Below are 16832 nucleotides of genomic sequence, written 5' to 3' on the forward strand. Positions count from 1 at the left end.
ATATCCTCAGTAATTGCCTAAATTCACCTTTGTACTAAATACTCTTCTCAGCAACTCTCATTTAGAGAGGCTTTAATAGAATCACAGAATGGTTTGAGTTAGAAAGGACCATAATGCTCACCAAGTTCCAACCCCCACTTCTGTAAGCAGGGACACTTTCCACTAGACCAGGTTGCTCAGATCCTGTCCAACCTGGGCTTAAACACTTCTAGGGATGGGAGATTCTTTCATGGGCATGTACAGAGCACAGGGAGCCCCAGTCCAGCCTCACACAACGTCCTAAGAGCTTGTGTTTACAGGCTCCTGTGAGTGGGAAGCTGTTTACTAAAAGGATTAGATAAGGCTTGACAAAGATGCAGGAAGGTGGGCATGCTGTGCCTTAGAAAACTTTTGCAATAAAGAACCCAAAACACCCCTGTAGGCAATTCCAGTTAGAAAAGAACCTAAAAAAGAAGAGGGGAGAAATTTTGAACAGGTTTGGCAGAGCACTTTGGCCACAGCTGGGTAGAGGGTTAAATGACAGAAGGGTAACCAAAGAGCAGTGTCCAAAACATGCCTGAGCAGCCCCTGCTTGTACTGGAGAGGTCTGTGGGACTATCTCAAAATATTTTCTCCTTCCATCTCTGAGAGAAAACAAGCCCTAAAGCACGCTGCTGCTTCTCCTCCCACTTTCCTGCCGAAGGGAAAGCTGCTCTCCTGGGTTTGGTGAGGACAAGCAGCTCACATGCTCTGTAAGGCTGCCCAGCACTTGGAGCAGAAGCTCAATTCTCCCTGCTTTGCAGAGCACCGTGGCACCTACTAGGCAGACACCCATACCTTTGGGGTTCCAGACTTCCAAGAGAACCAGGACACGCAGCATTGCTTGTAGGGCATTTATTGTAAGGCCCTTCCTTGACACAGGCAAGTGTCATGGGGCTGAAGCACACCTTTTCTTTCAGTTTGGTCAGTCTGTCACATCCTGGTGTCTGAAACAGAGATCAGTTCCTTATGCATTTCCTTTGCCCTTCTGAAGTTCAGCGATTCCTCTTCTTTTGCTTGCCCACGCATTCTGCTCTGGAGGTCACAGTCACGGTGGTGGTGATGGGGTTTGCTACTGTCAGCATTTTCAGATACTCAAGCAAAGCTCTACTCCTCAGAGTACTTCCAGAGTAGGCAGGGAAGTTTCTGATGAGTAGGTGGGGAAAAAAAGTGACAGAAAAGAGGTGAAAACATGAACTATTAGTTTCCCTGAGGAATAGCATATAGCACCACCAAACTACTTGGGGTTGAGAGACCAGAACTTACAGGCACAGAAGTTTCTCCAGTGGTCTGGTATTGTGCTTGACTCAGAATTTATTACCAACTGTAAAACACAAACACCATTACCATGTTCCCCACTGTGTCCATTTAAACACACCTAAGCAAAGATGTGGGTTCATGTTTAATGGAGCGAGCCATGGGAGAGAGGGCACATTTAATTCCAGGGGAAGCACACTTGACTTCTACATGCAGATCAACAAAGAATTAAATTAATAAAACCAAGTATACGGTCTGGTTCCTTTATTTAAGACCATTAATTGCACCATTAGGGGCATCTCTGTTAGGGAACTTTCACAAAACTTCTTGTGAGCCTGATCAGGAAGAGGGCCAAACTGCAGCCCTGGGAACATGGCCCCTTTTAGGCTGGGATGAATGTTTGGTTTCAGCACTAGTCAGGGCTCAGGTCCCCACAGCAGCTGAGTGAAAAGCAGCTGCTAGAGCCAGACCTGTGAGGAGGAGGAAGAGGACGATGCTCAGCAGAACCGCACCGGGGTGAGTGGAATAAAGCACACGGAAGAACCAGCCTGGATCAAGTCAAAGTATGTTTATTCATGTGAGGTCAGTTCAGACATGACCAGACTGAACACCTTTCTCCCTCAGAGCACCCTGGCAAAATGCACAGGACTGAAAACCCAGGACAACCAGGGCAGCAGCAATCCTGAGGCCTCAGGCACGCCTCACTAACTGGGGTGGCCCCAAAGCCACTAACTGGGCGGCCTGGCCTTGGCACTCCATCACTTCTGACACTTCTCAAGAGGGACAGAACTGTTCACAGGAAGCCATTTGTTACAGGGGCTGGCCTCTCCTCCCCCTGACCCCAGCAATGTCCCTTTCCCACCCCACCTTTCATCAGAAGCTTATCTGCTGCCCAGAGAGGCGGCCAAGAAGTTCATCCAGGTTGGAATTTGAAACCAGAGATTCTCAGACGCCGCGGCTGGGGCAAACGGTGCCACCATCAATTTTAGAACTAAATTTCAGGGAGTTTTCATTCTATTTGTACAGGGGCTAATGAGTAGCTTGGGATGTGAACACTAACCCCAGGGCATAATTCTGAGAACAGGATGATGGATTCTCAGTCTCCTGCTCTAATTATACAGGCAAAAATTGGAATGGGAATGAGAGGAGTCAAGAACAGGACTCAGGTTCCATATCAGCTTAATGGCATGATTTTCCCAAGCATTGAAATATTTTGAGGGTTAACAAAAATATGCAACAATCACCTCCACCCAAAGAATCAAAAAAAGTATAAAATGGAGCAACTGAGTTCCACATTAAGCAAAGCTATGCATGGAGACATAACTACAGAAGCAGCAATCACCAAGCAACCGTTCAAAACTGTAAAACCATAAGGCACTAATGATGTTCCACTCGTTACAATCAACACATGACTAGAAATTGACATTCATCAATTAAAAAATAAAATAAAATCAATGTACATATTGAAAAGGCAACTGTTCCCATTTAAGAAGTTTCAAATTCTCAGCTCCAACACTTCTGCTGCTCCCCACCTCCATCCAGGCATTGCTGACTAGTTAGATGGAGTGTTTGCTCACAAGTTCTGCAGGTTAACACAGACCTATTACAATGAAACATCCCAAGGCATAATCACAAAACCATTTTTTGTGAAGTTACTCAGTGATCCCGTTAAGATTGCTAACAAACATTAGGGGTGTCAGTCGGTCACCCCACTCACCACAGTACTGCAAAGCACTCAAACACCATCACACCAAGTGCACCCACTTGTTTTTGGTGCTTGCAGGTAGACTTGCATCTACCTTTCCCTTCAAGGTACAACTCAAGCTTCCAAACCCTGGAGGGGGTTTGGTCCCCCTGCAGCCATAACCACAGGAGCATGAGGGGAGACAGCAGCAGTTGCTCATTAATGCCACTCCTCGAGTACGCTGCAGCCCCTGTCTGCAAGCCCCTGTCTGAGAGCAGCCAGGTCCCTTAAATTCCTTTAATTCCATTCTGATCCTTCTTTGCTAGAAATGAGCAATTGCCCAAGGAGGATGAAGTCAGTGACACCAGCTTCCTTCAGAAGGTCACCTCACACCCATTTTGGTCAGTATTGGTCAAGTTCAATAAACAAAGTAGTGGAAGTATTTGTGTCCCATTACTGATCCCTGAAGCCATTCAAGGATCCTTTAGACACAAAGGACCTATTAAGGCTTATTTCAGAGATTACAGTAAAGTATTGCACATTATCTGTCTGCTTCAATAGTTTAAAAAAATGAAATCTCATTTCTCAGAGATTAGTAACATTATTAAAAAATGTTAAAAACAAATACAGAGGTAACTTCTTCATGTGATTCTACTGGGATATGTAACAGTTAATAGATAGGGGATAGCAGAGGTCCATCTGTGCAGAGATTTAGCATCAGCAGTTTTTAAACAACTGGAGAGCGTAAATCCCAAATAATTACTTCTGCCCTTTCTAAAAGCTAAGGTGATCTGAAATTTAGGACTATCCATGAACTGCACTGTATGATTTCATCAGCACAAAAGAGCATCAAGATACATTGCAGGACAGCCTCCCAAAAACCGTCAGTTTCAAACAGCTGACTGTGGTCAGCACATCCAGAAATAAATAAGAAAAGGTATAGGAATGAGACACTCAACAGAAGACCCTGGTGTGACTGCTGGAAGAGTCTGGGAGCCTGGAACAATCCATCAGTCCCACGGATTGTCTGGCTTGGGTCAGCAGCTCTGTGACACACATGGTCTCAGGACAAGTATTCAGTGCTTCACGACTGAGCTCGCCTAAGGGGAGTCAATCAAGGCTTGTGGAGTTGTTTTGAATCAGTCCCAACCTGGAGGATGTAACACCCCAGTGTCCCAGAGCTGTGAGGAGTGTCCCAGGTGTCAGTTCCACAGAGCAGCCCGTGCAGAGGGAGCACAGGTCACTCTGCCAGCAGGCGCAGGCGCCGCTCGTGCAGCAGCAGCCGCACCTCCCGCACTATCAGCGGAGAAATGAACACGATGGTTGAACTCGTCTGGGGAGAGAAGCAAATCAGCACAATTAGCACAGAGCAGCCAGAGCCCTGCTCCAGTGTGCATCCAATACCATCCCAGGAAGACACAGGCTAGGAGAAGCAATGCCAGAGGGGCACAGCAGAGGAAGGACTGAGCTTGCACGAAAGCCATAAAGTTTCAGCTGTCTTGATCACCTTTTCATAAAGATGAGCTCTCCAGCTCCTCAGTGACCTTCCTCCTCACACCTCTGCTGGCTACCAAAGCAGCCTTCTACCTTGTCAGCACAGATGCAAAGACATCTCCTGGCACTTCCAGCAGGGAAGACCAAATAAACTGTGCAGTGTTCACCACTGTGGTGATGCTGAGGACATCAGGGCCCCAGCAGCAAAACAGGGCCAAGGCATTTTCAGTTTACTTTTAATACCCTCATCACTCTTTCCACTAATCTCCAAGACCTAACAAACAAGCAGCTTAACTTCACTCTCTGAAAATATTAGAAACTACATATCACAGAGATGAAGGAGGGAGAAGTCCTGCCTTGGAAGTCAGGTGGTGTGAGCTTTAGGAAATGCATACAGGTATTTTTGGGCAAGTATTTCTGTGTCTCTGCTACAATCTCAGTTCCTGTTGGGTAACATGACTTTAAGGGATCCAAAATTAACCCATTTGACTTAGATAACCTGAGGCAAAGCCACACCACAGGCCACTTTGAGAATGGTATCAGAAGTCACAATTCTCAGGTTTCCACAAAAACATCCTATGGTAAATTGAGCTTTGACAAAGAATTTTTTAAAAAGGTGATTTCTTACCATTAGAATGAAGAAATAGAAAACCCACATCCATTTCAGGTTATCCTGGATCAAGGACACTAGATACTAAACAGAAATGAAAAAAATATTATTCAAACTGGGGAGATAAGCATGACTTTCAGGCATGGCACTTTCATTTTCTAGACTTTGTGGGTTGTTGGCACTCCACACAGAGTTGATCACAAAATCTTCCCACTGATCTTTTCCTGTCAGAAGAGATGACTCAGGACAGCGGCCTTTTTCTGTATGAAACCCAGAGTTTCAGCAAAGCAGAGACACCATCCTGAAGCTTTACAGTAACTCAGAACAGCACAAAGACAGAACTGGAGTTTCAAAGGGTGACAAATTGAATACGAGGTCTTTGCACGGAACACTGGGACATAAGTGGATGTAAATACTCTCAGAAGAACTAAAAGCTCCAGAATGGCTTATAAATTACACAGGACACATTTTCAAAGCTGTGCAACCACTAACTACTTAACCCTTCATCTAGGCAAGACACTTAAGATTATAGTATGTTCTGAGCTGCACCCTGGCCCAGTTGGGCAGCCCAGGCCACACAAGAAAATGTATCCCTTATGAGCAGATTTATATTCAGATGCTGCACAAGGGCCTCCCTTCTTCACTACTGGGTCTATCAAAACAGGATCTGAATTTCTAACACGCTCACTGTGCTGTTATTCACACACCCCCGGAATGACGTGGGGGCTGTCTCTGCTGGAATAAATGCAGTGTTGGAAGGGGAGGCAGGTGGAATCTCTCAGAACCAAAGACCCACTTTTTACAATGACGTGAGTTTGGATGGTATGTGTGTGGGAAGACAAAACCACTGAGACAATGCCAAAAGAACGCTGAGTGTAACAGTGCACTGATATTTGTCCTCAAAGCACTTGTAATTTTCCATGTTCAGAGGAGGTAAGCAGCATCTATGCCACAAAACAGTAACTGAATGATTGTATTTATCAGGCAATCAATGCCAGGCACAACCCCAAATCTCTTTCTAGAAAAGGAACTCGCACGCCTCGCCTGCATCCTTGGTATTTTGCTACCACTGGAGGATGCCTGGAGGAGAACTGTCTCAAATCTCTCTACTGAATCCTCCCCAAAGCACCACTGTGCTCTTTCATCTAGCTAACCCTCGTATTTGAGAAGAGAACATCCCCAGTGGGCACACTGTCAGCTTCCTCCTCTGCAACACTCTACTCCCCAGACCTCTGGCAGCAGACTGTAAGGACCACTGAAGCAAGTGGGGCGAGATTTACAAGGTATAGAAGACATCCACAGATAAAAAGAGAAAGTACAAATAAGAGCAAATTCTAAATCACTTCATAAACACTGTAACATTCATAGTAGGTATTCCAATTTTACTCAAAGAGATGCATTTTTCTGTAAGAAAAAGTTTTCCTATTACCTCAAAACAAAAATATCTCAAACTTCAAAGTATTTTTTCACTCTTTGCAAAGATTTTTGAAGTTCAGGATATGAAAGTCTGTAAAATTCCCTTCAATTACCAAAGTGCCTTAACGTTAGCACTATGAATACTTTGTTTAGTTCTTAATTACATTGTTTCCACTGGAAACTTTGTTAGAACAGACAGGTTCCCTTGGTTGGTTCTTATGTAATTATTTTTTTAAAAAAACCCCAACCCTCCCTTTCTCTCCTCACACAACTTTGTATTGAGGAATGCACTAACATCTGTAGCCAGAACAGACACTTTTCCTCCTTCCTTTGCCCTCTTTTCCTCTGGTAGCCTCACCTGGCCCAGGGCAGCACCAATACTGCCTGTTCCATCCACAATCCCTGTGACTGTTGCCAGAGCCTCGCTGCTGCCTTTCACCAGATCCTGACGGCCCAGGTCAGCAGAAATTGCAGAACTTATCATGTTGGAAGGGCCTCCGATGAAAAATCCTGAAAGCGACAAGAAAACAGCCTTGGTGCAATACAAATACTCACACAGATTCTCAACAAAACATCTTCAAAACGCAGATTTTCTACCATGAAAGCTCAGGACAAGAATTAAGTAATTAAGTCTAGGAAGAGTGCTCAGAGACTGACTGCAGGTAAAGGGGTAAATTTGAAACACACAGTTATGGAACACCCTGACTATCTGGAGTAGTCACACAGAAATAGCCAACAAGAATATTTTAGTTAGTTTGGAGCAGCATATGCCCATGCTACGGCCTCAGTCTCCAAGGGTTCATGGAGGAGATGGCAGGCAAAAAAAAAAAAAAAAAAAAAAAGACCCACAATAACAGGACAGAGAGTTCTGAAATAAGAGTGTTTGGAAAGAAAGGCTCTATTCATGCAGGCTTAATTCCATAACACAGCACAGTATGTGTGGTAGCACAAAAAGCCTGTGACCTCTCACAGCACACACAGGGTATTTTGGATTCTGACAAACACCCTCAAGTTTGAGCTGCAGTTCGTGACTCTGCCCTATACCCACTGCACAAATCCACCTGCATCTTACTGAGCCAAGGCAGAGCCCCTCAGCTCCAGGCCATTGTTCTATACAGTCTATATTCTATACCTCCCTCTAAGGCTGTTTTTCTACAGCTGTTTTCCAAAGGTAACAGAAACTGGGGCCCAGTTTTCACCCTTTGTGCAAAACCAGCAGAGATGGCAGCACACACAAACACCTTACCACCATCTAGCTCGTGTTACTGATTGTTCTGCAATGGATTTAGATGTCTACCAGCACAACAGTGGATTTTGAGAAGTTACCTGTAATTGCCATGATCACAGCATTGATAGGTTTGCTGTTTGGGGAACCTGCAAGAGAAAGACCAGGAGAGTGTAAATAAAATTTGAACACCAAGAGAATCCTTCCTCGACCTCTCTGGGGAAGTCAGACTCAGCTCAAACTCTCTCATCATAAAGTACTCAGCACTTCAATCAGCCCTTTCACTCTTTCTCCATTTTCCAAAACATTTTTTTAAGTATAGAGATGGGACCTGGAGGTAGTAACCCAGCAAATTCCCAAACAATGCTGCACAATAAAGCAAAACATGCAAACCCCCATATCCCAATTCCTCCTTACAAAGCCATGTGTGAACATCTACAGGTTCCCCTTGCCTTTCAAGCAGCACATGTACATGCAGCTCGTTTTCCATTACAGCCCCTCAGTGCCTTTCAGACACTTTTCCCTGGTATCTCACTTCCAGGCATCACCTGAGTTCCTCACTCCCTTCCCCTCAGGGTCCACACACGGAGTTACTGCACAAGGCAAGGTGCACCCTCTTCACATATTCCCAGGCCATTATCACCCTTATGTGCAACACACTATGGGCACAATAAGGTTTCCTGTTTTGGCTGATGGAAGCTGAATTACCACACTGCAGGAACTTTGGATTACCTAAGATTTCTGTATCTGCCTGGACAGTAGCACATTTTGAGTTAAGCAGAAGGCACCTGGGGCTCTGGCTGTTCTGCTACCTAGCCACAAACTTCAAATCTCATCAGCAATAATTTCATGTTTACTTCCAATTCACTTTTTAAAGCAATAAGTTAGCACAAGAGCCTACAAAAACTCCACCAAACCCAATCCTTGCTATTCAATGATAATAACTTACTGACCTTACTTCGAGACCCTCTGAGTAAGCCTGCATGCTTCCAAAAGCCACAATTTCATGTCCAGATCCAGCACAGATTTCTACCCACAGATCTGAAAGTGCTCTATAAAAGTCTGTCTGGACGACCACCCCATTCTGGAGGATCACACAGAGGAGTGAAATGGCAACCCAGTGAGTTAAATCACTCTGTGCCACGGGACATTGTCTGAAGACACAAATCTGTCACCCCTAGAAATGCTTCACAGATGTTTCACAGAAATTACATCTTATCTCCTCACACTCTGTTTTCCCAAGATTCCTTTCAAAAGTCGGACACCAAGAACTATATCTATCATAAAAGAGGCAGAAGCTCTCCAATTTCACCATTTTCAGAAGTGTAAGTACTGAAGTCTAAGAGCTTTTCCTGCCTCTGAGTAATGTAAATATCTACTCCAGCACAGATCTGTCCACAGATTTCTCTTTTCTCATAATACAGCAAAGCACCTGAGATTTCCTGCTCTGCCAGTTATGGTGCTGACACAATGACAATGCCAAAAACCTCCAATGACACTGGAGCTGGATCAGTAAATAACTCACCACTACAGAGAAATCCAGCCACTTAAAGGATTCATTTCCACCCCATTAACCAGAGAACAGATTTCTTTCTGTGCAGTGCCACACTTGAGCAAAATAGACCAAAAGGCACCATTCTGATCCAGAAGCAGTTTTAAGACCAGAAAGTGTAATGAGAACAGGCTGTGCTCTGGTTGTCTCCAGGAGGCACTGAATGAACCTCTTATCCCTGCAGCACACGCGTACTCACGGCTGTATCCAAAGAGAGAGCCCACGGCACAGAGCAGGCTCACTGCTAGCACAGGGGCTCTCTTCTGCAGCACATCAGAAATCAAGCCCTGGATAGTCCCACCTGTTTAAAAAACAAAAAATCCCTGTCAGGCTCAGGATGCTGATACCTTGAACAAAGCTTGTTTCACTGAGTGCAGTGGCCTCCTCATCAATACACATTCCCTGTAAAATCCTGAGAGCTAAGCTCTGGCCCTTACTGCCCCAGACACAGAGACAACAGTAAATTTAAGTGTCTCAGATAAAGCAGAGGGAAGTACTCGTACTGCTTTACTGGGAATTTATGACTTCTTTCTTTCTGGCATGCCACTAGCCAATGCTCCTACTTTCCTTTCTCTTCCCCTACAGGAGCATCACAGCTCTACGACCACCACCACCACCCTGGACTAAGCAAACTGAGCACTGTGGCTGGTTCCCTTAACTGAAAGAGCAAGAAAAGGCAGCTCTTTCTCACAGGGAAAATGTAATCACAACAGGGGCCTCGCATTCCCTGCTGTCTCACCTACTTAGGGCATGTGCAACTGAATGCATCAAATGCCAAAGGCCAGGAAAAATCACCTTATGTACCACTGGTACCTCTGCAGCAACTGCTCTGCTGGTAAAAGCCAGAATGCTGAAAAGGCCAGAGGCAAAACCAGACCCTGAATGGACCCAAACAAGGACGTCTGTTATAGAAAAGCTAACTGGACAAGGGAATAAAGCTAGAACCTGAGCACAGGAGAGTGGAAGTCTAAACACATATAATAATATATTCTTTATTCTGGAAGAACCAGGTCAAGTTTTGCAGCCAGCCAAAGTAAGAGGAGTGATGTTTAATTTCTGAACATAACAGAGTTGGTGCCTGCTCTGCTGAGATCTGCAATGAGTCTGTCCTTGGGACACATGACAGATGGGACAGTATAGAACCCAGGAAATCCAGATCTAAATCTTCCCCAAGGGTACCTGTCAGAAAGAAAGCAGCAAGCAGGCGTCCCATTTTGCACACAGCATTTTTCAAGAAGTCCTAGTCAGTGAAGAAAAATGCCAGCTGGGGTAATTTTCCAGAGTATGACAGTGCCCTTCAGTTATATTTTAGGGGGTCATATACTTTATGCTTAAGGGAAGGTATTTTAGGAGGTCATATACTTTGTGTTTAAGGAAAAACAGCCAAGCAGCCACATACAAAGCTAGACTTTTCCCACATTCAGTGAACAGCTAGATCCCACCGAACTCAGCTGCTCTGGCTGCATTCACTGTCTCTCATTCTCAAACACTAAGGAGGCAGCTGCAAGAAGATGTCACTCACCTATGATTCCTCCCACATCATACCAGATGGAGAGCTGGTCAGCTTCTGCTTCTTTCCATCCAAAGTTGTTGCTGAGGTAGAAGGGCAGCCAGAAGAAGAATGAGTAATTCACCATCTTCAAGCAGGCATAGGCCAAGGAGTACTGGAATAAAGAGAGGGCCAGCGAGCAGTTAGCACTTGAGAAATGCAAACAGCATTTCTGCTTATTCCCATAAAGCTCTGGATCCAGCTAAAGCTTTCAGGAAAAAGCACTTCTGAATTTCATGTTAAGAAGGCAGCATCATGAAAGTTTAATGCTGAACATCAAAGGGAGCCCAGGAATACAAAAATCACTGTCAAGAAGGTTATTTTTTTATCACTGAATGCAATGGGTTAAAACACTTTAAGTGTAATCTTGAGAGGATATGACACCAGGCTTCAAAAAAATGAAGAAAATTTAATTCACCTTCTGAAGAGAAGGGAACCAGCCACATGACACAAAACAAGTTTGAGATTTAGTCATCTGTGCATCATGCTGAGAAAGGCTCTGTGAAGCGGTTCCTCTGTGCTACCTTGTGCTGCTCAGAGGGGTTATCTGCTTACAGCACCACAAGAGAGAGCTTCACTCATAATCCCCAGGCAGGTATTCCAGAACATGGGATGAAAGGTTTGGCCAAAGCTCAGCACAGGCTTCCAAACCAAACAGCTGAGACAACCTTCTTTTGGCTGCTGGGCTCAATTTGTCCTTAGCTAGCAGATCTCCTCCAAAGCCTTCCTGTGTGTGGCAAAGATTAGTTCTCAGGGACTGCTGGCCCAGCATGCAGAGGGACAGGTCACCCTATTTCAGTAAAGAGAGCAGTTCAGGAAACCCACTGGAAGAGGCAAACAAGGATGAAGATGTTAAAGCACAGCCTTTGAGGCTCTGTGCATATGGGCACTAAACTCTGAATTTCAAAAAGCAGGTATTTTTATACATTACACTGCACAAAAATCATCTCTTCTGCATTTATAATATTTTAATAGGCACAGACTTCTTAGCTGTATTATTAATGCTTTTTCACTCTTACAGGACACAAACTAATTTCTGCCATCCATGGAAGACATGGGGATGTTTGGTAGGGTTCTCCTGCCTCTGGGTGTGAAAAGTGCACTGTATAAAGTCATATTTATTACAACCCACTAAGAAACTGTCTACCAGATTGTCTGAATGATTAAACATTGAATTCTTAGAGGCTCAGGGGAAAGCTGTCTGTACTAAAACTCTTCCATCGTATCACTCAGCAGGAGATGAGAGGAGCTATAGAAAAAATACGTCAAATAAATTCTTTGTAGAATCTGGACAAGGCTTTGGAGATTCTCTCAGTGTTTAGTCTCTCACCAATCTGATATGGGGACTATGGTAGCCCTGTTTGGCTGGGCACTAAGCTGACATCAGATAAAACTCAGAGGTGTTCAGGTTGCCAGATTAGGGTGTGGAACGTGTCCCCAAAATCCAAAGTTCAAAGCCAGCAACCACAGTTGCTGCCATCTCCTTTTGCTCAGGCCAGTGAAAAAAGTCACACATCAATGAGGCAGACACCATCCCTAACATTTTGTGTGAGGTATTTAGCCAGAGTAGGAAAGAACTCAAGATGGGTTTGCTCTCTTTTGCCATCCCTCAACTGAGGCCTTAACAGCAGGACCGTGGTTGTCCTGTACTCGACATACTGACAACCGCTACAACATACGGTCAACATATCAACCACGATGTGAACAAATCCTGACAACACAGAAAGCCAGCTTTATGTTCAACAGATAAGTCAGCTCTTAAGAATCTGTGTCCTCACCAGCACTACACCAGGAAGGCAACAAGCCTGGAAAAAGCCAATGGCCTTGGGCTGGTTGTCACTGTCAGTTGCTTGAATGGAGTAATTCCGGTCATCTTCATCTACATCATCACTGCCCATTAGGGGTCTGTTGGCATCTTCTTCCACACTGACTTCATCTTCATCTGCTCCAAGCTCCGGGAGGCCTAAGTTTTACAAGGAATAAGCAACAGCAAAAACAGACCACAGCCTGTTCACCCTCTCCCCACTCTAAAGCTATGCTCCCTTCTTTTAAGCAATTCTACCTTCTAGCAATGCCCTTGCTCTCCCATACCTCCATCCTCCTTTGGCTTAGAAACTCTTCTAGATGGTGTTCTGCAGTGCCGCCAGTTTCTACCCTTTGTCTTCTAGGGCTCTTGAAAGTATTGTGTGATCCTGGCGTCGGCTTTGTCTGCTCTGAGTGTCTGGCCATTAGTTGGAAGACACAACAAATTAGTGCATTTCCCCCCTCACTGAGGGGCTGGGATCCTCAGCCCTGGCTCCTGGGTGCCTCCCTGGAGCGTGGAGGCTGCGAGCAGCAGCAGGGACTGGGACACCTGCTGCCTGCTAATGCCCCTGATGGAATGGGGGCCTGGGAACTGCATTGTGCTTCCTGGGATGCAGAGCACTCTTACGAGCACACTTTATGGCAGCTTTAGAGCTCCCAGCTTTACAGCCTTTGCAGGCACCTGGGAAACCTCCTCCACGGCCCTGTCAAAGCCCCAGAGTTCTTTTGTTTTCCTGCTGCACTTGCCTGCCACCTTCTCAGAGAAGAAACGTGCAACCCAAAAGTTATTTATCTGGCTGTGGGAGACCTGCACACCAAAACTACTTTCCCTTCCCACAGCACACTTAAGGCTTGCCATAGTTTTCTCCTACAACAGCCAGTTGCCTGCTGTTTGTTTAACAAATACTGATGTTTCAGTAACAAATACTGATGATAATCAGGTATATCCTAGTGGAGGTGTTAGAGCCAGGCTGTTCTATTTTGCTTTAAAAAATATCCAGAGCCTATTCACGTGATGCACGGTAGCATTTAGTGTGATCCTGGCAAGTAAAGCCATTTGCTCCATTAAATGCACTAAGGTGCAGCACCATTTGATAAAAGCCCTGAGGATAAATGCTGTCAGAATGAGTAGTACTCCATGGAAAGCTGCAGATCTGCTTTCCACGAAGGGACTGAAATAGCACAGCTCCTCCACTCACCCACTTCCTTCGGCGACGTCAGGAGCCCGAAGAACACGACGACTCCTCCAGCAAACTGCACTGAGGCAGTCACCAAGAAAGCATACTGAGGAGAAATAAATAAAGCATTCCTCTTTAAAGCACTTTCAGTCACATACACCTCCCTCTCTAATGAGGGTTTCTTTACATTCCAGCTTCATGAGAGAGCAAACACTGCTACAAGAATCCAGACTGCATCCCTGACACTGGGAAACAAGTGATCTCTGCATCTCCTGAGCAGACCTGGTCCTTTCTAGGCCTATCTGTACTGAGGGGACAGCAGGGAGGAAGGAGCTGAGCCAACACAACCAGAGATCCAGCTCTATTGGATGGGACTGCTCAAAGAAGGGTCAAGCACCAATTCAGACGAGGTTGCTCAGAGCTTTGGTCAATCAGACTCTTGAAATCCTCCTAAGACAGATCCTCCAAGCTCTGCCCCCTTGTTCCATTGCTTAACATACATCATAGGAAAATGATTTTCTAAACATCCAAATTGAACAAGCCCTGCTTCGCTTTATACCCACGGATTTTTGCTCTCTCACAGTGCAGTCCTGGAAAAACTGTGGCTCTGATTTCTCAGCAGTCTTCCCCCAGGCTTTGGAAGGCTGCTCTTGGTACTCTAAGCCTCCTCAAGTCCAGAGTGAGCAGCTCAGCTCTGCCAGCCCCATGCCATGAGATGTGCTGGGTCCCTCCCATTCCCTTGCTCAGTTCTCCACTGCCACACGCCAGCCCAGCCTCTTCCCATCACAGCAGCTGTGCCTCCCTGCCCTCCAGCTCCAGGGACTCCAGACAATCAGAACCTGTGACAGATGACTCTGAAGAACACTTGAAGCCACCCAAATCAGAAAAAGGTACAATGTGACATCAGAACTCCTCAATAACATCAATCCCATTTACAGAGGGGTCCTGGGCTCATTTCTCCCAGCTTGAAAGAGTCAGGAAAGGAACAGCCTTTCTATTCTGCCTGCTGCTTACCTCCACAGAATTCAGGAAGATGGGATTGGACACGTGAGGCTGTTATCTCTCAAAGATAGGATAGGAAAGCAGTGTCTCATAGTCCATTCAGACATGCAAGTGTAGCTACAAGCCAGGCAGCAATACCTACCTCATAGCCATATTTGAGAACACAGGAGGCCAGGAATGCCCCAAGGATATTTCCCACAGATGCACAGGCACTCCAGAGTCCAAATACAAAACCTCTCCTGCAGAAGGGCAAAAAGATTTGAAGCAGGCAATGCAAGAACACATGACACTAAGAACAAGACAAAAGGCAAAATATTGAAGTAAACTTTAACTTATGAATAAAGTTACACCATTTTCCCTGACCACTTTAAAGAGAATCAAAGTTCATTTAAAACAAAAAACATAATAACTTGGAGATGCCAAACAGATAAGCCAGGAACCCTGAAACATCTGTGTTAATGCAGAGTGAGCTGACAGCAAGGTTACAAACTGTGACTAGAACTCATCTGCAGTACCCCACAGGGAGAGTAGAACTTACGATGACTCAGTTACCATTTGCTCTCTTTATTGCTAAGTAGACAGAAATCAGTTTTTCAGTGGTATGAAAATTAAAATTCAATCACTCTACACTATGTGATTTTTGAAGTTTGAACCTCTGCTTTTAATACACACAGTTGTGTTCACACCAGGCTGTTGTGTGGCTCCAGAAAAAAGTGAAAGAGAGCTAGAGAGAATGTAACAAGTAAGGCATATTTCATCCTACCTAATTTCAATTATGATCTAACAATTGGCCTTTCTGGTTTGAGAATTTCAGCTCAATCTGAAATTCAAGTCAGATAAGTGAGTCATTGAAGAAAACTCAACCTACCCAGCTTTTCCAAACCAATTTCCCATGACAGCAACCACACAGGGCCAGCCAGTGGACTGCAGCAAGCCATTCACAACCCAGAGACAGCAGTAAAACCACTTGTTGTAGAAATGCAACCATTCTGTGAGTGTGCCAAAGGAGAATACCTAGAGGAGAGCAGGGGGAAAACAGAGAAGACACCCTGAGGCTAGTGCTGAAAGACAGGCAGGAGTGGGGTCCTAAAAAAGGGAACAAGCTTGCAGGGAGCAATGCAAGGGAGCTATGCAGGGCCAGGGCAGAGGCCAGGCTGGCATTGTTTGAGACACAGCACAGGGCTCACAGCACCCTCTGCTGAGCCAGCACAGCTCGGACTCCAGAGACAAACGTGTGTCAGGGCACTTCCTCTCCAAAACACTTCTGCCTCCCCAAACAGCACAATCATAACAGGAGAGGAGAAGGAAGACACAAATAGTGTCAATGACAACACTAAAACCACAGCAGCCTCTTGATCTGCTGTTGTACTGACATCCTAATCCGTGAGGCTCTCTGCAAACAGAATCCTCACAGGTCAGGTATCTTCACCAAATTTAACACAAATACTGCAGCCAGGTCTCAAATTACTAAGTGCTCTAACCCAAAATAAACACACACTGTGGCACAGGTGCACAGGATGCACACTTGTAGTCATGTGTCTGCAGAGCCCAATAACACAGTGGGGTTTGCAGCCACTGGGTAAACAAAACACACTCCACACATTTTATGGCTACTTTAATAACCATGAGATAAAACTGATTTACACTTATCTGAAGCAGCTTGAACTTGAACACAAAACACCTTTTGTTTTCAGCAGACATTCTTTTTTGACACATACCCTCCTAGCAGTTATATAAAATAAGTAAATGAGTGCCTGGTATTGTTAGGAAGTCCTTTAAAGAACAGAGCAAAGATCATGTTTGGAAGCAAAAGCTTCAATAACAACATACGTGGTCTAAGAGATTAAGTTACACTACAAAACAGTCCCCAAAAGCCCAAATACACCAATCTTGAACAAAAGCTGTTCATCAAGCCTCTAGCCAGTGTCTCAAGCTTAGGAATTTCTTTCTGACACGGTGTCCAGAGCACATTTGACAAAGGGGAGAGTCACCTCTGCTCAATGCTTTAGACAGTGCAGTACACGCACCCAGCACCAAGTTAGAC

The 16832-nt window shown here is 45.1% G+C and overlaps 1 protein-coding gene across 2 annotated transcripts in view; it reads right to left on the reverse strand.

Moving 5' to 3' along the window:
• Positions 1–1828: 1828 nt before the first annotated feature.
• SLC37A3 (solute carrier family 37 member 3) overlaps positions 1829–16832 on the reverse strand; it is a 31031-nt gene continuing 16027 nt past the window's right edge. For both annotated transcript variants that reach the window (XM_063395564.1, XM_063395563.1), the window contains exons 6-15: positions 15657–15802; positions 14931–15027; positions 13808–13892; positions 12584–12768; positions 10779–10920; positions 9456–9557; positions 7806–7853; positions 6838–6989; positions 5082–5147; positions 1829–4292 (exon numbers count right to left, since the gene is read on the reverse strand). In XM_063395564.1, the coding sequence (XP_063251634.1) occupies positions 4200–4292; positions 5082–5147; positions 6838–6989; positions 7806–7853; positions 9456–9557; positions 10779–10920; positions 12584–12768; positions 13808–13892; positions 14931–15027; positions 15657–15802 (1116 nt within the window). In that variant the 3' untranslated portion in view covers positions 1829–4199. The remainder of the gene's footprint in view (positions 4293–5081; positions 5148–6837; positions 6990–7805; positions 7854–9455; positions 9558–10778; positions 10921–12583; positions 12769–13807; positions 13893–14930; positions 15028–15656; positions 15803–16832) is intronic.

The sequence above is a fragment of the Prinia subflava genome, chromosome 4, assembly GCF_021018805.1.
Source record: "Prinia subflava isolate CZ2003 ecotype Zambia chromosome 4, Cam_Psub_1.2, whole genome shotgun sequence".
Taxonomy (NCBI): domain Eukaryota; kingdom Metazoa; phylum Chordata; class Aves; order Passeriformes; family Cisticolidae; genus Prinia; species Prinia subflava.